We start from the raw sequence: 19,970 nt of genomic DNA, 5'->3' as shown, positions 1-19,970 counted from the left end.
TTACTCTTATTATAGTTTTATAGCCTCGCATTGCAACCTGTATGATGATTGGACTGCAGTGCTATTAATCTAACATTAATATGAATATGAAAGCTGTGTAAAAAGGAATTTAATGGATTTGTTTATTAGGATAAATAACTGCATTGTGGGCCCATCGTTCAGGAATAGGTTTGTCTATTTGGGGTACGCGGATGTCTGGATTTTGTATTTTTGTTGTTTTGTATTTTCCAGGGAACACATGATGTGATCAGGTGATGTGTTTACTTGCTCTGGTTGAGATCAGCTGGAGCGCCGTATGTTGTACTGCAATGAATTAATGCGAAGAAGACGAAAACAAAAACGTTTTCTAGCTAAATGAATCGGTCTCGTCACTCTGTGGGGAAAAAACACAACAGTGACCAGTCAGAAGACACCAGTTTTTAAACAATTCAGCCAGTTGATGGCCGGTACCAACCCGGTTTAATAATCCAGTGATGGAGCGTACATCTAGAGTGTCTCTCGTCTACCACTAACTCGGTTTCACACTAATCCAGTAACTCAACTGATTACTAACTTTGAACCTCTTCTGTCTTTCCATCAGGTTTTGTTTTCTTCCCTGGAGATCAGACATCACAACAGAGCCAAAGGTAAAGGCTCTTTTTTTAAATCTTTATTTACTTTTCTTTTTCCTTCTCTCTTCGTCTCCGACACAATTCGTTGAAGTGTCTCGATGAAGACTTCTGGTTGGCCAATGTTCACGAAACATCCACTTTAATATCTACTTCAATCAGCCATGATAATCACCATCTAAAAGCATTAGGGGGGGGAAGAGAAAAAAAGGGTTGTTTTGAAAATGTGGTTTGGCACCATGACGGGTGTAATTACAAAGGTTCACCACTAGAGGGAGGCATAGTGTTTCTCTCTGAGACGGCGCTCATCCTTTCGCTCCCGGTGAGGTACAAGGCAGCAGAAAGAAACCTGGATTTCAGCACCGCGAGGGGTAACCTTATTTCCATGTTTGCACCAGCAGCTGGACATGTGGAGCTGGTGGAGTTGTGCTGAGCGCCTGCTGCCACGTCCGTTCTCATGGGGGAGGAACGCTGCCCCAAAGTCCGATACTTTGAGAGGGAATTAGACAGGTGGAGGGTTCGATTCCCCCTCCCTGTTAAATCACAACCGTCTCTCTCCTCTGCTAGTCCCCTCCTTCTTTTTCTTTTTTTTCCCCCACACACGACTCCATCGCCGACTACTGATAGGGCAGACATGGAGTCAACAGAGGAGAGAAACGGGAGGAGGGAGGGAGGGAGGTAGAGAGGGAAAGAGAATTCGGATGCACAGAAGGGACTAAAGTAGAAACAAAGAGACGCTGCAGGTGTGTGTGTGTGGCATCATTAGACGGGCAGCGTGAAGGACAGGTAGACCATGTGCTCCCTCTGAGCTCCCCAGCAGCTGAACTCGTATTGGCTCCACGGCGTCGGTCCATGTAGTGCTTTTTGGCTGATTTTGAATTTTTGGGGTAACTGCGTAAGTGCTGACCGAGCCATGGCCCTTCTCACCAACGGCGTGCAGAACCTGGGCTCCTACTACTGCCTGATCCGACGCAGGTTCAAGAGGAGGCGCAAGAAACGCTCTGAACGCAAAGGTAAACGCTCACAGCGGCGACAGGGAGCTGGTTGTGGACTTTGTGTTGTTTGGCGGCTGAGAGGAGAGCCGCTCACTCGCTGGTTGTAAGACTGTGTGTGTGTGTGTGTGTGTGTGTGTGTGTGTGTGTGTGTGTGTGTGTGTTCCTTCTGTGGAGTTGTTCACAGCGGTCAGAGATCTGATGCTGAATGTGTGCGCCATGCACTAGAAACGTATTAAAATTCCTCACACTATATATTTATTTCTCTGCTGGAGAAACATTCGGTTTATTTTGGTGTTTTCTGTGGGGGTTTAGATGTTAGAGCTTTGTTTAATTTTTTATTTGCATCGAAACTTTGTTTAGTCAAAAATGACTTTTTATCATGCGATAATGTCTAGAAGACATCGTACTTGAGTAATTGCTGATGCAAAAAAAGTAAATATATGGTTTTAATGTGTTTTTTTTTTTATGAAAATATTCTTTTCAAAGAAACGTTGTATATTTAAATCTATTATTTTATATTTTTTGTATTAAACGTGAACCATAGAAACATAAATTCTAGATATTTCGTCCTGTTACTATATTTTTGACCGTATGGATTGCATGTGCATTTTCATGTAGGAAACACACCTATAGATTAAAAGTAAGCATTTTTTTTTAAATTATTATTATACGACTATAAGTATGCATAGTTTTACTTAGTTTACAACTCTGTCTGACGTTAACTCATGAACAGAAAGAATATTTGTTGATAGTTTTTTTCCCTGTTTTCTAACCTTTATATTGCGGGAGACGGTAGAGATGAGCAGTAAATAAGGAGTGAGGGCGTTGGACGTCTCAACCAATCGACGCTCCATCAGAACACATTACAGGGAACAAATGTGTCTTGCATTTGTATTTTGGCCGCATTGTTTTCATTCTATATTCAGTGGTTGATGGAAGCCCAAGTTCTAAAGAAGAGTCTGAATCTGAAGCCGCTAGATCTACTCTATACTGTTTTTAATGGACACATTTCTGTATTTATATTATCTCTCTCTCAGTGAGATAGGTTCATGTCTCTGTGTGATTGAAGTCGGGTCACCACACACACACACACACACACACACACACACACACACACACACACACACACACACACTCTCCCTGAGTTTGCTGCTCTGCTCTGGGGATTAGCCTAACAGCAAAGGTAGTAATTACTTAGGTGGCCACAGCTCGCTGGCAGTATTAGCCATGTCTCAGCCACTTGCTTTGACACCACACACACACACACACACACACACACACACACACACACACACACACACACACACACACACACACACACACACACTCTCTCCTCGTCAAGCCGTGTCCATTCATCCAAGTAAATCCACCTCTGCTGATGCTGCATTTCTAGCCCCCCCCCCTCTCCACCTGCACTCGACTGCCGCTCGCTCAGAAAAAAACCCGACCACGTCCATCAGCATTACACAGGTCTGATTCCGGCCTTTTCACTCTCCCCTTATCGCCGCGGGATGTGGCACTTTTCCCACCAGGCCGAGAGAAGCGATGACTAAGCGCGACTTTGGGGGGACCGGTGTGGCTCCTCTCTCTCACTCTCGGTGCCCCCCCCCCCTCCCTCCTCCTGATAAGTCGCTCCCTTTCCCCCGGCTTTAGCGCCCATCGGGTTAGCAGCTACAGCCGCGAGGACGAGGTCACGCGCTTGCTTAAGACCATCTTTAATGTGACACTGACTCAAGGAAATGTCTCCGCTCAGTTGGCTTGCCGGTGAGGGTCACAGTCGGCGCAGCGCCGCCAGACCGGGTAGTCCATTACAGTAAGTGCAGATTAGTGTCCTCCGCAAGGACACTTGAACACGTCGATACGGGGGCTGACCAGGGTCAGCTGTTTGAGTCTGAGCCGTCAACCACGGCTCCACACCGCAGCCCTGAACGCTGTTCTCTTCTATTACCGCGTGCGTCCGAGGCTCCAGTGGCACGTGGACCCAGACGGGGCATTATTACCCCTCAGCTGTGTGTGGAATTAAACATATACGTTTGGTTGCAAATCCTAGTAATTGTCTGACTATTTATTTTTTTTTTTTTTGCATGAAGCAGCTGAATAATTTGACATCTGCGCTTTGCTACTACGCTGATGACACACACAAAATCAGCTGAGGGACGTTCAGGGAACGGCGCACACCAGCACAGGTGTTTTCAATCATGTGGGTAATTAGGTGAGCGAAGCCACGCTGGGAGTTCGGTGACGACCACCTGACTAACGAGGACGATAAAAGTGAACCGCTTCTTGTCCGAACAGGTGCAGGAACAGCTAACTGGAGACCAGGTGTCAATTCCATGATGGATTTGTTCCCCCTGTGATCGGGCCAATCATGCAGTATTACACAATGGTGGAGGAAGTACTCAGATCTGTTACTTAGTATGCAGTAGAAGCAATCCTACAGTTTGGAGCTACAGTCACAAGTAAAAGCCCTGCTTACACATCTTAAACAGAATGTATGTTTCCATGTATCTACGTCGGGGTCTCAGTAGCACCTAAAAGTTAAAATGTCTGCTGTTAGAAAAAGCCCATTCACGGCACTTTACAAGCATCTCACTGCAGCCTTTGTCAGCATTGCTCCAGAATATTGCTGATGAAGGCCATTTGATCTCCTTTTATTGTTTTTTTTCAATGCCTTGTCCTAATATTTTGTTGCAGTGCCTTAGTTACAGTTGTATAGTTCTATATATAAAATGATGATTGTTATTATTTGTATTAGTTATATAACCTGCAGTGCTGTGCATCCTGCAGGACTCGTATTTACTGTCGATGGAGATACTTCGTAATTTTCCTTCCCGTTTAAGTGAATTACCGTAGCGAGCACGGTGACTTTCAAAATGCTGAACTTAAGCATATCTTCCAAGTGATAAGTTCTTCAATGCACCTCTCGTTAATGTGCCAAGCCATGACACTCGAAGACGACGCTTGCCAATGGGCCGTATATGAAATATGGAAAATAAGAGAACGGAAGCCTTTTCTGCCGTGCCAGCAAAATCTCCAAAATGAGCTTTTGTAACTTGGAAGAGGGGGGGGAGTGAGGGGGGGTTGGAGGAGTAGAGGAGGAGGGTCTGCACCGTCTGGCGCTCACAATCCATCGCCGTGGAAGAGACTTTGCCTCCCACAAGACTCTGTCTCTGCATTTTCTCCTCTCACCTTCATCCTTACATCCTTCCTCCTTCTCACACGTCAGCTTCCTTTCCTCCCTCCTTCAGAAACCATCTTCTTCTCCCACTTTTTCTTCCTTCATGTACCCCATGAACATTCTCGCGTCCGTGCGCTCGGGCATTGATTTGACTCGAACCGATTTTGAAGTTATTCGAGAACAGTCTCGAACTAGACGGCAGGTACAGCTTCCTAATGGATTTCGCTGTTTTCAAAGCTGACGCGTCGAGACACGAAACAAGATTTACAGCCTCTGAGAAAGAAAAGAAAAAAAGGCTCAGACGGACCGATTAACATTTGACAACGGTAACAATGCAAATCAAATGGCAAACACGCTCCCATTCATTTACCTAACAACTGTTGATTATGAGCGGCGCTGTATTTAGTGGCACAACATTTCCAGGCACGGCGGCGCTCAGTCATAAGAAATGAGCTGTGTCTGCCCGTCTCAATGTAATTAGCCTTGATTAGCACGCCGCTGTTGACTGTAACAGCCTGACAGAGTGAGTGAGTGTGTGTGTGTGGGGGGGCGGCGTTGAGGTGTGCTTAGCTGGCAGAGACACTTCACGGCCCCTGGAGATGTATGCTGGGATTTATGTCAACTCCACGTGTGTACATTCGGTCGGCGTTGGATCCAAATGGAGAATGAAGCGCGTTGGCGCTCATCACTCCGCTGCTTCCGCGAGGACTTTCCTTCGTGCTCACGGAACCAGACGAAACGTGATGTTTGAGTCTCCCAACCAAATGCAAAACCCAATACAGAGGAAAGGTTCAATTTCAAACTTTAGGATCTTACTACCACGGAAAAAGCTCAATCACACTTCATGTAGCCTTTTTGTTTCCTTCTTTTTTCTTACAATATGGCGTAGCCCCCGCTGTTCTCCTGCTTCGTCTCGGATGGTACATCCGTCCTCCCACCTCCCCTGACATTCGTCCTCTCAGGGTGTATGAACACTTTCTCCCACCCTCTGTCAGCTGCCACAACCTTTTTCATCAGGCAGAAGTCCCCCCTCCCCTCCCCTCCTTCCCGCCCTCCCCCTTTGCTGTCCGTCAAACGCTACCTCTCTGCCTGACAATAGCAAAAGGCGCGGGGTGTGAAATTCCACTCCCTAGATGACAGCGTGGCAGGTGTAGGCGTACACACACACACACACACACACACACCTACACGGATGCATCCATGTCCTCTCGCCGGCCGTTTGTTTTCAGACCTCCCACTCCCCAAATTGCACACGCACGAACGCGCTGCGATTACGCGTCCCTCTCCTGGAGGAGCGGGCGATCCCGGTGTGTCTGAGCCGGCCTTGATGTGTGACAAACGGCGAGCACTCAGGCGAGGAGGACCGGGTCGGCGTGTCGGATGGACGGAGGAAGGAGCGAGTTGACAAAATGCACTTTAACGTTCTGAAAGTAAACAGCTGCATTGGGGGAAAAACACATCCGCACCTGAGAGTGCCCAAGGCAACACGAGACAACACTCATGTTTACCTTTTTGTAACAATAACCCCAAAACAACTTGAAAACTAGGAAGAAATACAGTTTTGAGGGCATTGACAGGGTGCAACTCAATCCTAAATCTTTGTATGGAAATAAAATAAATAACTGACTTCCAAGTCAGACAACGCAGTATGTACCGTGCTCTGTCTATTAATGCCAGCTCTGTTGTTTCTCCGTGTTGAGATATTTTCGAGCACGCGGGACTTCCCTATGCCCCGCCGGGTTCTCCGCCGGGTGCTCGGACATTGAGCACAGCGGCGGTGGTCCTCTGCGAGTCGGGCATTTCGCATACACTCATTCGCACGCTTCCAAACATACTCCCCCCCACCTCTTCCCCCCCACAGGCACTCGGTGCCTGCGCCGTGTCATAAATCAGAGCTGTCAGATAGATTTTTACAGCTCGCAGTGAAAGGAGGAGAGGCAGCCATCCAACAACCTTGAAAATATGGTGGAAAGCAAAAAGAAAGGTTTTATTATTATTAAACCTGATACCTGCACCTGGGAAATCTATAAAGAGTGACGGGACAGTTTATCAGTCCCTCGGCGGGGTGAGCGTGACGTGTAACCGCACTGACCACGTCGGTGCGATCGTGGGGTTTGCAATGCGTCCATATGAAAGGTCGATGGTCGATAGGATGATGGTTTTCGGCGTTGTGGTTGTTTCTTTCTCTCGGCACACAGCATTTACATGGACCTGACATTTAGGAATCAGCAGAAAATCTACAGGGAAGTTAACACTCTGGGGTCTGGGGTAATTTTCTTGATTTTACATAATTATTAAATTTCCCTTTTTAAAGTCACTTGCATATGATACATGCATTTGTTGTATATAAAAAATTACAGATTAATATCAGCTATCCATAAAATGAGGCACCATTATCCCAAGGCACAAGTGTAAAGAGAAAATATGACTAAAGCTGAAAAATTGAATCTTGATTTTGGAAATGTTTCGTATTTGTTGTGAAAACATAACTTTACTCATGTGGTATATCGGTTTTGGTGATGGAAATTGGTTTACCAAAGGTCTTAAGTTCACAAAAGCAGTGGAATATATGAATAAAATGGTAGACAGACACATGTAAATAAATGTCAAAAACCAAATGTATTATTATATGGTGGGGATGATGAGCTGTGGCTGGCTTTGAGGCCTGCTATGGTGATGTGTTGGCAGGCAGACGGACTGGAGGCTGCAGCTGCATGTTGTCCTCTGGACCCTCGCAGCTCTGAATCCACTCTGTTCACTGAAATAAAGTTAAAGGACAACAGTTGATTACCCACCGTTCATAGCTGTAGTCAACTATCTCTGTTAGCTCTCGTTAGCTCGCGCCATGTTAGCAGCACCTAACGTGACATAAACACTACTGTAGTAATGATTAACGGAAATCCAACGCTACTAGGCTTACTAAGTTCACTGAAATAAAGTTAACGGTGTTAGGGACAACAGTTGAGTATGCACCGTTCAGTCGTAGACACGGAAGGATACATCCAACACGGCACTATGTAGTGACGTGCTAACGCTACAAAGCTATCGTCAACAAACACACGTTGATTACTCACCGTTCAGTCTCACAGAAACGCTGTAGCCAGCTATCTGGCCCGTTAGCTCCGGCTAGCTCCTTGTTAGCGAATCCTTCAGGCACTGGAGCTGCGCCGTCAGTCCCCTCCAATATAGCTTTGCTCATAGCTTTGCTTGGCATCTTCTGACTCACACTGAAGCTTTGCACACGTCGTAAGACACGTCCATGTTTAGATGCTCAGACGTGGAGGTGGAAACCATATCCGCCAGATTTGAAACCATATCTCTATGACTATGTATTATTGCTGTATTATTGCTAAGATCAAATTTTATTAAAAACTTAAAACACCTGGTTTTACGCATCGACGTGGGCCCCGCCCCCAAAGGGTTAAATTAGCAAACATCAGTACAGTTTTAAACTGGAACCAAATCAAGAATCATTTATTGTGTTCACGGTGTGAAGGTGTCAGTCTATCTTCATGGCTCTGATTGCCAATTCATGTCTATAAGAACCAAGTACCTTGTCTTTTTTCTGCCTTTAAAGAAAACATAAATACTTTGTTCAATCAATGACCTGAAACTGTGGTTGCCATTAGTTTTAGCCAAGGCCCATAGTTTAGCCCTTTATTGGGACGGCAATGCAGTTTCATGACAAAAGACGTCCTATTGCTACTGTACATGCATATATGTGTTGTGCCAGTTCTACCACACAGCTTTACACTTCTATTACCTGAGTGTTCAACTTCTAGGAAACCATGTAGACTTCTGTGTTCTAGCTAAAGTCGCCTACACATCCTTCTAAATCTTTGCGACATGTACCCGGGTTTTAAAATTTTAAAAATTTTTGATCAAGTGTTTTATCGTCTCGAATGCCTTCCTCATCCAGCTAAAGTCCCCGATTGGATGTCAGTGTCCAAATGGCTCCCTCTTAATATGCAGAGTGGAGAAAAGCATGTACGTCCAGCGGTGGGGCTCAGACGGCAAATCGCTTCTGGCAGCCTAATTCACTGGTCATTAGAAGGGCTAAATTGAATAATGGACTCTGAGGTGGGTGTGCGTGTGAATGTGTGTGTGTGTGTCCGTGTGTGTGTGTCTGTGTCTGTTTGATGAGACAGGGAGGGCCGTGTTGGTTGGCCGGTATACTCCGTGGCCCCTTTGCCTCGGCCCCATCAGTTTCAATCAGGCAGCGCGACAGGCACTCCCCTCGCTGCCACAACCCCTCTCCATTAGGCTACCGGCGCCCACACGTGTACTCCATTATGGTGCATTACCTGGTCAGTGCCCGGGGACATCACCTGAGGAGGCAACACACACACACAGACACACACACACACAGAGAGCGAGATGAGGAAGGATTCTGACTTCACAGAAAACCCCTGATCCCATTTCTATTAACATTCTTCCTCTACCGCACTTTCTTGAGGTAATCAGCGGACTGCCAAGGCTTTATTGGGGAAAGTAATGGGATGGTGGGACGGCGACAGCGGCCATCGCCCACCTAACCACATACACGGGCCGTTACCAATGATCCCCTGATCCTCTTTAGTTGCCATTCCACCCCCTCATTTTTCAACTTGCAGGTCTCCTTTGCTGCATCTGCGGCACTCGCCCGCCTCGTCGTTCTCGCGTCCTTTCAGAAGAAAATCCCCACAGTCCTTTGCTGTTGCGCACGACCGTCGATCACATAGAAAAGTTCACTTCTGAAATTGTCCGAAAACCCAGTGTTGAGCAAACAAAACCGCCCTTTTAAGCAGTAGAAATGTGACCGTTGTAGCGCACGGTACTTCCAGCCGGCGCCGAACTGCTTCTGTTTGTGGATAGAAGTGTGGTCTGAATTTTATCACAATGAATCCAAAAAGAATATGTTGAGCGGAATGGAAAGATGAGCAGAGGCGGTAAACAGAGGAGGACACGGCGATGTTTGTTTCCTCCGCTTGTCTTTTTGTTGATGCCACAGAACGGCACTTGACACAAAGGGAAAGCAAAACAGCCTCTTTGGTTGTCTCCCAGTGAAAGCAATAAATCCTCACAGTGGGGGGTAAAGGATTATTAAATGATTCCTTGAACTCCTGCAATGAAACTGTTCACAGGAGATAACAAATATGGCTGCCGCGTTCCTGCTTCGAGTAACATTTGCCACATTCCACTGAGTTAGGTCGGCCCGATGTGCCTTTTTTGAATGTGATGTGAATACGGGGCAGAATCAGACGGGGCCGGATGCATTGGAGTGGTAGCGGAGCCCGGTGGGCCTATCAGTCTGTGTTAGGGCGGCTGAGAGGGCTGTCTCATAGGCGGGCTCGCCTGCACCGGCCATTTCCCATGGTCATTTGTCTCTGTCCAGTTCCTTTCCCTTTCCTTGCCCCCTCTTTTTCTTTTCTTTTTTTCTTCTTCCTTTCATCTCCTCCTCCCCCTCATCGTCGATTCCTCATTTTGGACTCTCAGTCTTGTTCGATCTGTTTCCCCTCTCTTTAGTCCGGCTCTCGGGCTTTTGTAACCACCACGACTCTCCTGTTTTCCTTCTTTTCCAGCCACTCCTCCGAGCACTCGAGTGGTTTTACCTCTGGCACTGATAGTAGTCATTCACTTAATTAAACTAAATGCATTTAGGTTGAGAAAAGACACCTTGTTGTAACTACTTTGCACGTCTGTATTCGTAAAGGCTCGACTGATCGGTTTATTATGGATTCCCACAGTTAGTTTTCTCTGTCATTTGTCTTGTATATCGTTCATCATAACTTGATCTGTTTTGCTTCACTTGTATTCATTTAGGCTGATATCATCCTCATGTAATCAGATTTTGGTTTAGGAGGAATATTAAAATGTTTTTTAGTGCTTTTCAGTCGCGAGTGACTGATTTGTCCACAACAACATTTCTTTTTGGCAATTAAAAAAACAATTGAAATAGAGGAATAATAAATTCTCCATCGATTTAGCATTGCACTCCTAGATCCTATATATGGACAGGCTCTCAATGGACAGTTAAAAAAAACAGGATAAGAATCTGTGCAGCAGAGATATATTCTTCAAAACAGACGCCTACATTGACCACAATGCAACTCGACCTCTTAACAGTTTGGTTGTCAGAAATTCAGGCGTGTATTGCTAACAGCGGATAATATGGCTTTGAGGCCCTCGAGCAGAGATGATGAGCGTGAAGTCACTTCTTTCTCACGCCAAACCCACAGGTGGCCTTTAGTGCCAACTGACGCTGACTCAAGTGACATCACTTGAGGTGATGGGTGATATTTCATGCAGCTCCCTCTAGAGCCACTGCAGGCTCATAGTATTCCCCAAAGTCTGCCAACAGACCACAAAGCTGTGATTTAACGGCCATCAATGATCACGACAAAAGATTAAAGTCAGAAACCAGACAATCGTTAAAAAAATAGCGCTATATAAGGCCAAAGCATAATTAAATAGTTAGAAACATAATAATCAGTTGAATGTATGTTTTGTTCCTTTTTATATGAAACCCCTTGGGCCAGATGAACAATGCACAAAGTAATATGTGCAACACAGGAACTCGCCAGTCGATACCAAAAATATATCACATAGTGAATTTAGCTCAGCGAATCAATATCTTCGCACAACCAAAGAATACAGAGCAAGTCCTCCCCTGATAAATAATACCGTTTTCTTAGAGCCTCTTTGCTACCGAAAGGCCACAATGCAGAAATGTGACCTCAATATGAGAGCGATGAATGAAAATGTCAGAGTTCAGGTCTGAGTCAAAACAACCCTGCAAAATAATTCAGAGCCTTTTTCTTCTTATTTTTTTGCTCTCTGATTTCAATGCCACGCCGTATGAATAGGTTTCTGAGGAATAGGATACTTACTCAACTGGCGTTGATATATTTTGCTGCGATAGCCTTTAGCCAGACAACAACACAGTTATCTAATCTCTCTCTGACTGTCTCACCCCACACCGGCGTAAAGCGGACCATAGAAAGCATTACAAGACGACGTTCGGCTCTGGTTTGCCTTCGAGGTGGAAGTCGTCGGCCCTTGCCTCATTTTCCACCTCAGACAATGTCCGCCATGCTGCGTTTCTCATTTTAACTTGGAATAAAGTGGATGACGAACAGAGCTGGACTCTATACATGGATGTGTATTTGGCTGGTGGGTTGAGGAGCATTTGGTCTTCAAAGATGTATATCGTATGTGGTAGAGGCAGATCAAGTCCCGTAGTTTTTAATATCTTAACATTTTTGTGGATGGGTCCAACAAACGCAGGACTTTCAACCACGAGGCCGGTGTTTTCAACACAACGTTGTGTTTTTGTGGCCTAAACCGAACGTTCACGACAGTTTTCCTAAACCTAACTACGTGGTTTTGTTGCCCAAACGTAACTTCACGTTCTTATCTTCAGCCCAACCACGAGGCTTTTCCAAAACCTAACTAAGTGTGTTGCCTAAACTAACTTTTTGTTTTTAAAATAATATTGGGTCGGGAAAAAAGTCATTCTGAACGACACAAAATACGGATAATTGTTTCCCTGCACATGAAAACCATCGTCCGCATTTCGTGATTCTTTTTTCTTCTTCCCCGAACCGTCTTTCCATATCGGATAGCCGCGTCCTCCATTTCTGTTGTGATTGAGCTTTGCCGTCATAGCACTTTTTTTGTCTGGCTACCTCAGTATCTGTTCACCTGTGCGTGTCCCTGGAAGTGTTTATCCCCGCACCGTTGTGCGTATCTGTGTCGCCGGTGTCGGCCGTCTGCGGAGTGGTCGCTCGTTCCGGCCCTGATGGACACGGGGAGGCGAGGGCAGCCATTTAGCTGCAGCCTCCCCTCTGTTCTCCACCTCCCTCGGCCCGCACGTCTCCGCTGCTGCTGGGGGAATCATAGCCACTCACTCTGATGATTTATGACCTAACCTGAAGCCAGTCTAACAAGTGTGTGTGTGTGTGTGTGTGTGGAGAAATAAAGAAAAAGACAAGCAAGAAAGAGTCTGTATGTGTGCAAGAGAGAGAAATAAGGGTGGTAGTAAAAAAGAAAGAAAGGTGTGTGTGTGTGTGTGGGTTTAAAGAAACTAAAGATTGAAAATGCATCAGGGAGTTTTTCAGCTTCAAGCTGAATGATAACATTTGATTTACAGCGTTCCTTTCTTTCTTTTTTGCACACACAGCAGGGCATGGTTTATAGCGTGTTGGTGTGTGTTCCTCGTGTGCAGACACCATTATTTCTCACCTGGCCTTTAAGGCTCGGCCACGCACTCTTTCCATGAACCTTGGCTGTGCCAGCCTTCTGAAATCCAATCTCCCTTTTAAAACCCATCAAATAAAAAATTCATATTGATACTCTCTGCCTCCACCTTCTCTCACCGTGAGCAGTCCACGATGATAAACGACCGGTCGTCAGATATTAAAGTCTGCAACACAATAAAAGACCGATTCTCTCCTCTTTTCCACACCTCTACATCCCTGCACTTCTCTTTTCTCGGTTTTTAATAATCTTTAATACAGCCGAGCTTCTCGTCCATATTGACTTGTTAGTCGGTCTTTATCGTGAACGTCCCTTCTGTGGTTCTCGATAAGAATTCAGACAATTGGTATTTTTGATCACCGAGAAATTGTTAAAAGCTATATTTTAGCCAAACATTCTCTGATTTCTTTACCGTTTCATACACGGTAGCAGATGAAATTACTTTGGGTTTTGTATTGTTGGTCTGACAAAACGGCTAATTGGAAGACCTCATCTGTTATTGGGGGGCGGGGGGCTACATTTGGGGCTACAAGAGTGAGCTACATTTTGAAAGTATCCAACTGGAAAAGCCAACCAACTCTTTTCCAGGGAAAGTACGAGCTCCAAAAGTCTTTAAATCGATCTGACAGCCCGTCTCTTCAGGCCTCCCTTCAAAGCCACACCCCCAAAATGATCATGATGAAGCAACCAACATGTCTATTGTTAGTACTCACAAATGGCAAGCTAGCGCGATCAGATAGACAGGTACGTAGGTAGATACTCACAATGTTACAGCTGCAGATTAAAAATGTAATGCTTTTTTGTCTGAGCTTTTTATTTGTTTGTTGTTGGTATGTAAAGAGAATTCCAAGAAATATAACGACAACGAAAAGGTGTGTGTGTGTGGGGAGGGGGGGCAGCCCAGCTGAGCCTCTGCACCGGTCCATTACCCAGCGACGTCCTGCTGCAGACCACCTCAGAGAGCCTGTCGGACCAAGTGGTCCGTTAAGCAGACTGTCGCCCGAGCAAGTTGTCTCAAATGAGCAAGACTGTGATGCTGACGCCTCAATTCTCTAAGTGAAGCGCTTTCACCTTTTGATGTTGTCAATACAGTCGTTTTAATTCTAGTAGTTCTAACGTAAAGCTCTACCATCAAATAGCAAGGACCGTCTAGTCAATTTCACAACTTCAAGTTCAAATTTGCTTATTTCAACAGCTGTTATTAAGTCGAAGTTTATTATGAAACATTTATGAAATGTTAATATGGTGTGTGTGAATGGTGAATAATGAGACATAAAGTATGATGGCGCAAATTCTACATCATTCCCCTCGCTCTCTCTCTCTCTCTCTCAATATATTTCCTCTCTGTCTAATATACTATTATACAAATAAATATTTGAATAGAACAAAAAAAGATTATTGTAAATATTAATGGGAAAAGCTGGTGTTACTGGCCACGTTCAAGGACTTTCTGCAGTTCAGGAATTGCAGAAAATGACATTACAGTTTAAACGACTGCATAAATAAATTGGTGAAATGATTAAACATTAATAAAAAATCACAGTGGAGGGCAATAAAAAGTGAGGTTATAAATGTAAATGCCAAATCAGTTTTTATCTTTGAGTTGAAAAGCCGTTAAAGGATAAATTGCAGCTGATTTACAGAGCAAATAGTGAGGAAATAATTAAAAGATGTATTCTGTGCAACAATTAGATTCCTGCAATCATTTTAGGTTTTTCCTTCTGCAGCATGGAGGGGAACATTCGTAACGCAGAGATAACAACGTACATGGCTGTATTCGTGCAACGGTGCACACTTTGCTGTTTTCCCTTTCTCGTCTGTTTCTGACAGCAGCTAAGCGGGAGCTGTTTTTAGAGCCCGTCTCTGTCCCGTCAGCGCGGCATCACGTCAGGCTCCTGAAGGTATGAAGGAGGGTGCTGTTGTCTCCCGATGTGCAGTTAATGTGACGCCAGTAGATCCGTTGCCGGGACGAGCGTTAAGTGGTGTCATCGGCACTCTGTGCCGGCGGCAAGGAGGGCTGAATGAATGGCGCACCAGTCATTTCGTCACAACGCAGGAAGACGCGAGGGGTTTATTTTCATGTAAGTTTAGTTCAATGAGGCTGTTTGCATTGAGCTGTCAAACAGTACTGCTTAATACCGAGCGTGCAGAGTTTGTGTGTTTTGTTTTCAGTGACAGTGGACCCCCACATAGCGCGAGTGAAAGGTGGAAAGACCAAAGTGAAAGTCAAGATGAGTGTTTTCAAAGCCTGAGTGCTTTCCCGCGGTGTCTGTATGATCACACCAAAGAGCAAGCCTCTCACAATCGGAGGCTCATTATCTTGTCAATGGGACCAATTAGACGCCTTCATTCCATCAGTGGGCCAATTGCCATGTTATCACTGATACAAATCACCACTGTCGGCCTGTGGCCCGCTGTATCTGAAATACGTAAAGGGGAAATGGTAAGTTTCCCAAATATGGGAAAAGGGAAAAGATTGAGAATAAACGGAAACAAACAAGAATACAAGTTTTTAATTAGTTGTAAAGAGAACTTAATCACGTTGGAGAAACTGAACCACACAGCATTTTGGTTAAAAGCGCCTTCGGCTCCAGAGTAAAATCTACGTAAGAGTGAATTGAACACTGGGGTCAGTTTACAGCTACCCAGTGTTATGAAAGTGCTCCCAATGACGGCAGCAAGAGGTGATGCGCTGGCTTGGCGTGGAGGGAGCTGGCTTCACAAATTCAGGCTACCTGGCCACTAAATAAAAAGGCTAAATGTCAGAAAAGAAAGCGATAATATAAAGCAATACAAGTGACTGAAAAGAGGGACTGAGGTACACTCTATAAAAGCTCCCCACCTAGTCCAGGCAGATCCACATCCCAGGCTCTTTAAGGCCTGTCGCAGTGAAAGGTCAAGCAGATAAAGCACAGGAAGCATCCCGAATAGTTCTGTTATTTCACTGAGAAAGACATGCAAGTAGAAGGTTAGGATGCGTACGGTTCAGAAGACCTTCATGTTGTTAATTGCCTCGATCATTTGCTGGACATGACTTGCATGTAGCGAGGAGCAATTGGATAACTTGGAGAGCGTTGCCCAGAGAATTAACCCTTCACTAAGTCCCGCCCTCAAACACAGACTGGCCAATCATAAACGTAGCCTCAGCCAGTTCCGACAGACTCGCACGCAATCGTCTACGATGTTCTTTGCTCCGGGCTGGTTTTGTGGACTTGGAGCTCGTCGTGGTTGAACATTGCGTAACAGTGGCGCTCGTTTCCTGGAGAGGTTGGAAGGAGATGTACGTTTCTAAAACGTGACGTTCCTACATTAACACCTGTGGAGCTAACAATCGCAAATTGCACTGGCACATCATTTACTAGCATCAGCACTTCTATGCTACGCTAGCTACTGAAAGTACACTGAATGTATACACATGCAGCTTTGGCTTTTTAATGATGAATAACTATGAATGAAGGCCTACTTTGGCCTTACAGGAACAGTGCTGTCCCTTAGTTTCATTGTCTTCTGTCTCGTTCTCTTTCACACTGATCTGAAGCTTTAGCTCCTGTCTTTCTCTTTCATTTTTTTACCTGTTTAAGCTGCTCAACTGGTTTGACATCCCGAATTGCACTCCTCAGGAGTAGTGCAGTTAGTGACAGTGTGGGCTTCATGGTGGTTAGTTGGTTCTGTCTTAGTTCAAGAGAAAATGTTGCCTTAATGCTGCTAATACATTGCTACAGTGCTACAGCAATTTGAGTCTTTCCACCAATGGACCTTTCAACTCAATATAAATATATATTTTTTTTTTACAGTTTTGCTTTGTGCTCCTTTTGCATGACAGGTTACATGTTATGTTTTGGCTTAGAACTCGTAAATATTTGGTTGCAGACGGTGCTACTAATGCGACGCATTAGTTCTACCTTTTTTTTGTGAATTAATAAAGGTTACCCCTTCATGCGAGTAAGATCATTTAATTATTTATGGCTCTGACTCTCAGTGATGTGATTTTCTTTTTTTAAGGTCAGAAGTTGGTCTGAATTGATATTGTTGGAGAACCTAAATTTCCACACCAGCCTTCATCGGCCGTTTTAAGACGGTTTGAACCCCGCTTTCCATCACCTTCTGTTTTAGAGGAGATAATGATTCTCTTTTACTTGGAATAAGATTGCATTTTCCATTTCTCTCGTCCTCTATTCTTCCCTCACCTTTACCTTCCTCTTCCTCGCTGGCCGGTGCCGGTGCTCCTTCCACGGTGGCGATACTCTATCGCTCCGTCACAGCGCAAGCGAGGGATGAGAGACAAATCAAAAGCACCTTATTTCCCCTCAGTCCCTCTCCCTGTGCCAGATTGAATTTGAGGTTTTTCATCTTCTTTCTCATCTTTCTCTTTTCCCTGCCTCCCTTGGCGTCCACTCAGAATTACCTGGAACCGAGCCGTCTCACAGCTCGATGACGCAGTATCATTTGTGCACGTGGAGGGCGGGTTTGGGTCTTTCGACTCACTTTTAAATCCACTCCTTTGGTTATGTTTGCTCAACAAAAAAAAGCTTGCTGTCTCGTACATCTCCATGCATGCAAATGTTCAATTTACTTTTGCGGACTTTTATGTCCAAAATTGGCTGATCTTTAAAGCAAAATGCCGAAGCGCCTTCAGAAAACGTTAATCTTTGATGTTTCCCGTTTCCCGCCTTTCATGGGCAATTTTCTGAAGGGGTTTATACGTCCCCTTATTGCCAAATGCTGACAGCAGATCATATTTCTGGACTGATAGCGCCACATATTCTCATCAGTGGTCAGCGTAAGCTGGCTGTCAGTCCTTCATATTCAGACCAATACTAAAGACATTTACTCCGGACGTTGCAGACGTTCCTCTGTAGTCAGTGGAAGAAAACTAAAGTATATGCATACCTCAAACCCAAGTTTGTTTGCTTCTGAAATAAGTTACCGGTCAATTTAACAAAGCAACCATTCTAGCTGTGAATATTTTCAATAATACAAGTCTTAAGATAATAGCTAGAGGGGAATCGGGCAATGAGCCATATTACAGAAAATATAAGTGCCTTTTACGCCTACTTGGTACTCCTTTAGGCAATGCATAATTTATTTTCCTTTATTAATGATCAGTCAACTTGACATATTTTCTAAAGGCCAGGATTCAGATTACTGTAATTTGTCACTTTTGTTCAGCATTCGGCTGACCTTGATTTGGGTGACCTTGGAGGTCCACTCTCATTGACACATCCACTGAGACCCACTTAACAGTTCACATAAAGCGCTGATCTGCTCTAGTCATCCCATGGCATGGAGTACACAGATTTCTTTCTTCTTATAATTATGAAATGATTTAAAGTGACAACAATAATATCAACAACACAGACGGTTAGTTGTTTTTTTTCTGAAGCACACTACCCTTTAGGACCCGCGTAGCCGTTTACCTCCAGATTTACTTCTCGAGAGAGACACACACTCATACGCTCATTTTATGAATTCTTGGTGGGACTCTCCCCCGCTGATCGCACCTGATTTCAGGAATAGCTACCGATGTATGACCGTGGCGGTCTCCCATCTGAAAATGGAAACTGACGGGCACATTTGCACTGATTAAACTCCACAGCAGTGTGTGTTGGAGGAAGTCAGACGGAGGGAGAAGACGTATGCGAGGGAAAGCAGTCTTCTGTAATATTCTTTTTTTAACGCTTAGATATGCTGAATGCAATTATTTTCAGCCACATTTGCCCACATATGTCCACACCCTTTACGTGAAGACCCAATAGGCTTTATTTGACAGTGAAAGACCAATTCAACGGACTCAAACTATTCATGGGCAACAAGTTGAACCCAATAGTGTAACAATAACATGACAGAGGCATGCACTGCAGGAGCTGCACCCTGGGAGTAGTGCAGCTGGTCCTGGGTGCAGCTGGTCCTGGGTGCAGCTGGTCCTGGGTGCAGCTGGTCCTGGGTGCAGCTGGTCCTGGGTGCAGCTGGTCCTGGGTGCAGTGGTCGTGGGTGGAGCTGGTCCTGGGTGCAGCTGGTCCTGGGTGCAGCTGGTCCTGGGTGGAGCTGGTCCTGGGTGGAGCTGGTCCTGGGTGCAGTGGTCGTGGGTGCAGTGGTCGTGGCTCTGGGTTGCTGGATGAGTTTGGTACCTGGCTCCTGATACCTGAGAAAAATGTCTCATCTTCTACTCTGTTGGACCCGCTCCCAGCCCATCCTCCCCTCACCCAACCTTTTCATTTTCAATTATGGGTTGGAATATGAATCTTTAATAGGTTGATAATTGTGCTAGCATATTTGCTGTCACCCACCATTAGCCCAGATTAATTAGCCCATTTAGTTTAGCTTAAGAAAGTGTCTGGCTGAGGAATGGGCCCACCGATGGAAGACGGGGGAGAGAGTAGAATCAGCACAATCTGTTCGGTGTCATAATGCCATCTTTCTCCTGCTTTTTCTCTCCGTCTCTTTGCGCCTCCTCGGCTGCTTTCACTTTCTCTGCCTCTCTTCTAACTTCAGCTGTCGGTCTGTTTCATCAGTCTGTAGTCATCTGGCCGGCTCTCAGCAATGTTTTTTGTTTTGTCGCCCCACAACGTTTAAGTAGTTGTTGGGGTTGAGACTGATGGGTGCAGTTGAAACTTTCTTACAGGTATTAGTTCTGTAATTAGCCGTTTAATTTGAGCCAGCAATGCAACTTGTCCATGTGAGCCCCTCATCTAAAGAGATCATTTTGGAGATCATTAAATTGATGACCGGCTGAAATGATCGTCAAAATCAAACGTCACAGTTAACACGAATCATCAATTTGTTAAAGGTTAAATGAATGTCATATTTGATGACACGTCGTCGACGTTTCATGCGATATGTGGACATTACCTCAATCATTTTAGCTGACCTTGATATTGCCGTGTCGGGTTTCGTCACCAACCGTTCAGGCAACGTGAGGCAAAAGTAAACACCAGGGTTTCCCTTCCATTA

General features: G+C 45.1%; 1 protein-coding gene across 2 annotated transcripts in view; it reads left to right on the top strand.

Annotated features, from left to right (window-relative positions):
- Window positions 1-1,521: 1,521 nt before the first annotated feature.
- adarb1b (adenosine deaminase RNA specific B1b) overlaps window positions 1,522-19,970 on the top strand; it is a gene marked incomplete at its 5' end in the record, with an annotated part of 35,542 nt that continues 17,093 nt past the window's right edge. For both annotated transcript variants that reach the window (XM_079231437.1, XM_079231436.1), the window contains one exon: window positions 1,522-1,621. In XM_079231437.1, the coding sequence (XP_079087563.1) occupies window positions 1,522-1,621 (100 nt within the window). The remainder of the gene's footprint in view (window positions 1,622-19,970) is intronic.

The sequence above is a fragment of the Taurulus bubalis genome (genome assembly GCF_910589615.1).
Source record: "Taurulus bubalis genome assembly, chromosome: 15".
Taxonomy (NCBI): domain Eukaryota; kingdom Metazoa; phylum Chordata; class Actinopteri; order Perciformes; family Cottidae; genus Taurulus; species Taurulus bubalis.
The sequence above is the reverse complement of the archived record's forward strand: the minus strand, read 5'-3'. Positions and strand labels throughout refer to the sequence as shown.